The sequence below is a fragment of the Labeo rohita genome, chromosome 12 (genome assembly GCF_022985175.1).
Source record: "Labeo rohita strain BAU-BD-2019 chromosome 12, IGBB_LRoh.1.0, whole genome shotgun sequence".
Taxonomy (NCBI): domain Eukaryota; kingdom Metazoa; phylum Chordata; class Actinopteri; order Cypriniformes; family Cyprinidae; genus Labeo; species Labeo rohita.
In genome coordinates, this window is record NC_066880.1 from 3,431,915 (window position 1) to 3,437,001 (window position 5,087).

Consider the following 5,087-nt stretch of genomic DNA (forward strand, 5'->3'; position numbering starts at 1 on the left):
AATAAAAAGACACTGAACTAGTATACATTCAGTAATAACTCAGTAATTAAGGCTGGTTTGTAAAAGAAAAAAAAAATGAGTTGTTTTAAAATGTATGTAGTTTATTACGTTTTTTAAAACGGGTTTTATGCATTACGTTCTACTTTTTTGTTTTGTGATTTTTTCATAACTGTTTTACTTATATTCTGCTAACAACCTGTTATTCCAAAGATATTCCAACGTAAACAACAATGTGACAACATGCCCCGCTATCGTACAAACAGTATCTTTTCCCCCCTCCGTGCATTAACAGTGAGAATGTTCAGTGGGTTTTATTTTAATTATTTATTTACATTGTAGTCAAGACTTAAAGGTTTGTATTTAAACAGAAGCTTTTAAAATTTAATCTACATTTAGGCATGACATGTTTGACCACTAGACACTCATCTATAAGCTGTTCTTTTTTTATTTTTTAAATAAAAAAGTATCCATGTTTTTAATCTTTAGTTAAACGCTTTTTTGGTTCAGCTTGAATCTCCAGTGCTTATCGCATGAATGATCTCGACGCCAAATTGATGCATATTGGATGAAGTTAATTGAGAAGAAGTGTGACGGGTGGGAGGGGTTGCCAACCAGCAGTTCATTCACTACATGCGGCCCGGACAGGTTAAATACCCCTCCCCTGACGCGCACTCGGGCACTCTCGAGTAAACCCTCAGAGACGAGCACACTCAGTGGGTTTGAACGGTGAAACTCATGTTTCTAGAGGGAGAACGGATTATGAACGCGTTTGGGCAGCAGCCGTCGAGCCAGCAGACCAGTCCCCTCCAGCACCACAACGCGCAGGACATCCTGGACATGACCGTGTACTGCGACACCAACTTCAGCATGTACCAACAGAACCTCCACCATCACCACCACCATGCGCAAAGGCCACCTGCGCATCCTTCCAGCTACGGACTCGGCGAATACACCTCAGCCACAGCCAACCCGTACCTGTGGATGAACAGCCCAGGTATCACCTCGTCTCCGTATCTCTCAGGCCCGAACGGGGGCTCTTACATTCAGTCAGGATTTGGATCGAACCAGCGGCAGTTTCTGCCCCCTCCCACGGGCTTCGGAAGCGCAGATCTCGGTTGGCTGTCCATTTCAAGTCAGCAAGAACTTTTCAAGATGGTCAGACCGCCTTATTCCTATTCAGCGCTGATTGCGATGGCTATTCAGAACGCGCAGGATAAGAAACTGACGCTCAGTCAGATTTATCAATATGTGGCGGACAACTTTCCTTTTTATAAGAAAAGCAAAGCCGGATGGCAGAACTCCATAAGACACAATCTGTCCTTGAACGACTGCTTCAAGAAAGTCGCAAGGGATGAGGATGACCCTGGTAAGTTTGAATGTTCGAATGAGTTTCGACTGCGTAATTACGCATTAGATTTCAGTGCAGTACTAACATGTTTTTCTCGTTGAATTTTTTAAGGGAAAGGAAATTACTGGACTTTGGACCCCAACTGCGAGAAAATGTTTGATAACGGCAACTTCAGAAGGAAGAGAAAGAGAAGAGCTGACGGAAACGCAAGCACCCTGTCGGTGAAATCCGAGGAAGCGCTCAAATTGGCGGACACGGCGAGCCTGATGAGCGCCTCCCCGCAGAGCCTCCAGAACTCTCCGACCTCTAGCGAACCCAAATCGTCCCCCTCACCGTCCGCAGAGCACAGCCCGTGTTTTAACAACTTTATCGGTAACATGAACTCGATTATGGCTGGAAACAGCAACGGGATCAGAAGCAGAGACGTCAGTTCTGGACACTTGGGGGATTTTACGCACGGCATGTCTGGACATGAAATTGCCCCTCCATCAGAACAAGGCCATGTCAACACCAACAGACTCAACTACTACTCAGCATCCCATAACAACAGTGGCTTGATCAACTCGCTCTCCAACCATTTCAGTGTCAATAATCTCATATACAACCGGGACGGGACAGAAGTTTAGAGTTTGTGAACCTCTAATGTGCTCTGTGAGTACATGGACAATCTGTTCTTACATTCATTTGAATTCAGACTGCCTCTGTTTTGGGCTGCATCAGCAAGTGGGCTTGCAAATTGCATCATTTACATTTGTTCTGCTTGAATAAATGGTAACTGTGATACTTAACATGTCCACACATGTCTATTTTCTAGGCCACTATAACAAATGCCTTCTGATTTTTGTAGAACAAATGTAGATATATTTTATTTAAACTGAATGTTTTTGATTTGTAAATAAACATGCATCTATCTGAAATGTGTGTAGCATCGATTTCTGTTTATTTGCTGTTTACATGCATGATGTTTTCCCATTATCTGCTCAATGGCACAACAAACACAAACACCTAGTGCATCTCAGTGTGTTCCCACGCGATCAGCGGGTGGCCGCAGAGATGCACAAAACTGTAACCGCAATTAAGACATGTTTGCATGTTTATGTAGTTTGTTTACAGGCACTTGCAATTATATATAGTTTGTTTGTGGATGGCTGCAATCAAACAGGCAGTTTACTGACAACTTCTAATTAGCTTTTGCACCAAAGTACAGTTTAGTTTTAAACAGAAGCATTGAAAGATCAGACTTCACTTGAAATTTTGAGTTAAAATGTGTTCCAAAAAGGCTTTCTGAAATCTTAAATTTCAGGGAAATGATCTTTTTTTCCCATAAAAGCTCAACTCCAGCGAACATATTGAGTTGACAATTATTTATCAAAAGAATTTCAAGGTTAATCGAGCGTTTGAATTAATCTGTGCCCCCGCTGTGTCCTCTCCTAATTGCTTTCTGCAAAAAGCCAGACACATTTAACTCTTCAATGTCCTCATTATCTCAGGGAAGTTTTTCAGCCTGTTTATTTACTGTACAAGCTCTGGTGTTGAATGGCACTAACTCAATTGGGCGACGGTCTAAATAGCCTTATATGATCTGCAGGTTTATCTAGAGATGCAGCTTCCCCATCTACCATTAACTCATGTCCAGTCTGAGCTGCATGAAAACAGTAGGTGAGACTGAGACATTTTCCGCTTGTCGCTTTGCATGCAGCCGTTTTCGACAAGTCATCGCAGCTTCATATCTGAGAGTTCATAAGTTCAGCTGTTTGTCTGGGAGCTTTTATTTACACTCTGCTTATTTGATGGTGTATGATAAAATATGTTCTAAGAATGTTTGGTGAACATTCCCATTAAATTATGAAAATTGGTGAATGTTCTCAGAACATTCAAAACATTTTTTCTTGGTTATGTGAACGTCGGAGGAAACTTTAAGGGAACATTCCATTTTAGAATTTTGCAAATGGGAAAGTTACTTTTTAGTTTAAAACTTGTAACTTTAATGTTTAAAAACAGAATAACATCCAAAAATGCTTCAGAAAAACATTCCATGAATGATGCATAAATGATATTTCAGAATGTTTTTTAAAGACGGAAGAATGTTTGTTTATAATTTTGAGAGAACCATGGCAGAAAATTCAGAGAACGTTTCCTGTTAGCTGTGATGTTGTACAGTTCACATCATCCTCACTTTTTAAAACAAAATCTAGCGGTTCTAAGGCTCTTGAGTTGTTATGTGGTTCTATGTAGATTAAAAAAGTTCATATTGCATCATATTAAGTTCTTCAGATTAATATTTATGAGTTCTTTAAAACATTTTAAATCAGTTTTCTGAACATTTTTTGAATTTTTGTAGGTTCTAATATGGGATGAGGCTGTAAATCTCCTTGTTACTTTGAATTTTGATTTTAAGGAGTGAAGGTTTTCTGGTTATTTTGGTTCCTGCTCATTCTTATTTCAAAGTCAATCTACTTCAGGTCCCATATCAATGCAAGAAAATGAAAATAAACACATAACTACAATACAACTGAATTGGCTCTGTTGTCTGGGATAAAGCAGAACTGACAGCAGATTCGTGTCAACGGTGCTGGAACGCAAATGGATCTGGCATCACCAGAGACACCCTGCTGCTCTCTAGTGAAAACACAGAGCAAAATGAAAGCACTCAAAGTGTTTTTCCCTCAGTGTGTCTTTATTCTAACAAAGGACATTGTTGTTCCACTATTGCAGAATGGATTCTCATAGTGACAATACAGTATAGCTATCTGTGGTAAAAAGAACATGCAATTGCAATGGACATAAATGAGACCAAGTGACAAGCAATTAGCCTTATTAATTTATAAAACACTGTTGAGGGTCAATGGAAGGCTAAATAAGAATGTCTAAGATAATAAAAAAAATAAAAAAAACGTAACAACTAACAAGTGCCTTAAGTTCTAATTAAGTTAAGAAATGCATTCATGGAAAAAATGGCTTTATTTATCAAGAGGTGTGATGAAGGCAAAGTGTAAGCAATTATTAATATCATTAATCAATATTTAAGCAATTTATTTTAGGGTCTATTTGTTTTATAGTTTTCGTGATTTTTTTTTATTTTATTTATTTATTTAGTTATTTATGTATAATGAAATCGTGTCACTGACCCCAAAAACGACATAAATAAATAAATAAATAAATAAATAAATACGCCTATCCTAATTAAAATTTCATCTTGTAGTCTCGACGCATTTCTCATAAATGTACATAAATGTAAATTCGAGTAGGCTGTCATCATTCATTTTTGTCTTGCAAGTTGCAATATAATGAAATTTGATATTAGCCGAAAGGTTTGTCGTCCTATTAGAGCTAAGTTAACTTAGTTGTCACGTGTTTAATGACTTTATACAATTTATTAATTACAATATTAGTTGGCCAAATCTAATTTTTTGTTCTATTATTTAAATGTTGTTATGATAAGCTTTTAGATTCCACTGTAACTTACCCCAGTTAGTGTAACAGTCTGGGGCATGTTGACTTTTAGTCAGAATGTATGCACATTTTTATTTTTTGACCTTCACCATTATGTGTCATGTAGTAAATCATGAATATTTTCCCCACAGATGGACACTTCAGGTATGCTGAAGGTGTTGTCCCATTGCTGAAGGTCCAGACTCCAGACTGACCGCGGGGCCCCTGGGGGCCCTCACCCTTCACCTTTCCCATCTCCCAGGTGCCAGGCTCCTGTATGTGAGGTGAGGATGCCCTGGGGCAGGGA

General features: G+C 38.8%; 1 protein-coding gene across 1 annotated transcript; it reads left to right on the plus strand.

Annotated features, from left to right (window-relative positions):
* The first annotated feature begins 720 nt into the window (after nt 1–720).
* foxi1 (forkhead box i1) lies at nt 721–2,117 on the plus strand. Its single transcript, XM_051124785.1, has 2 exons — nt 721–1,366; nt 1,460–2,117. Exons 1-2 carry the CDS (start codon nt 736–738, stop codon nt 1,972–1,974), a joined length of 1,146 nt encoding a protein of 381 aa, XP_050980742.1. The 5' UTR covers nt 721–735; the 3' UTR covers nt 1,975–2,117.
* Nucleotides 2,118–5,087: the final 2,970 nt, after the last annotated feature.

Excerpts from the sequence above, each read along its gene's own strand:
- foxi1 (XM_051124785.1), top strand. The coding sequence starts at position 736 with ATGTTTCTAGAGGGAGAACGGATTATGAACGCGTTTGGGCAGCAGCCG. Across the intron at positions 1,367-1,459 it reads AAGGGATGAGGATGACCCTG|GGAAAGGAAATTACTGGACT; the intron begins GTAAGTTTGAAT and ends GAATTTTTTAAG.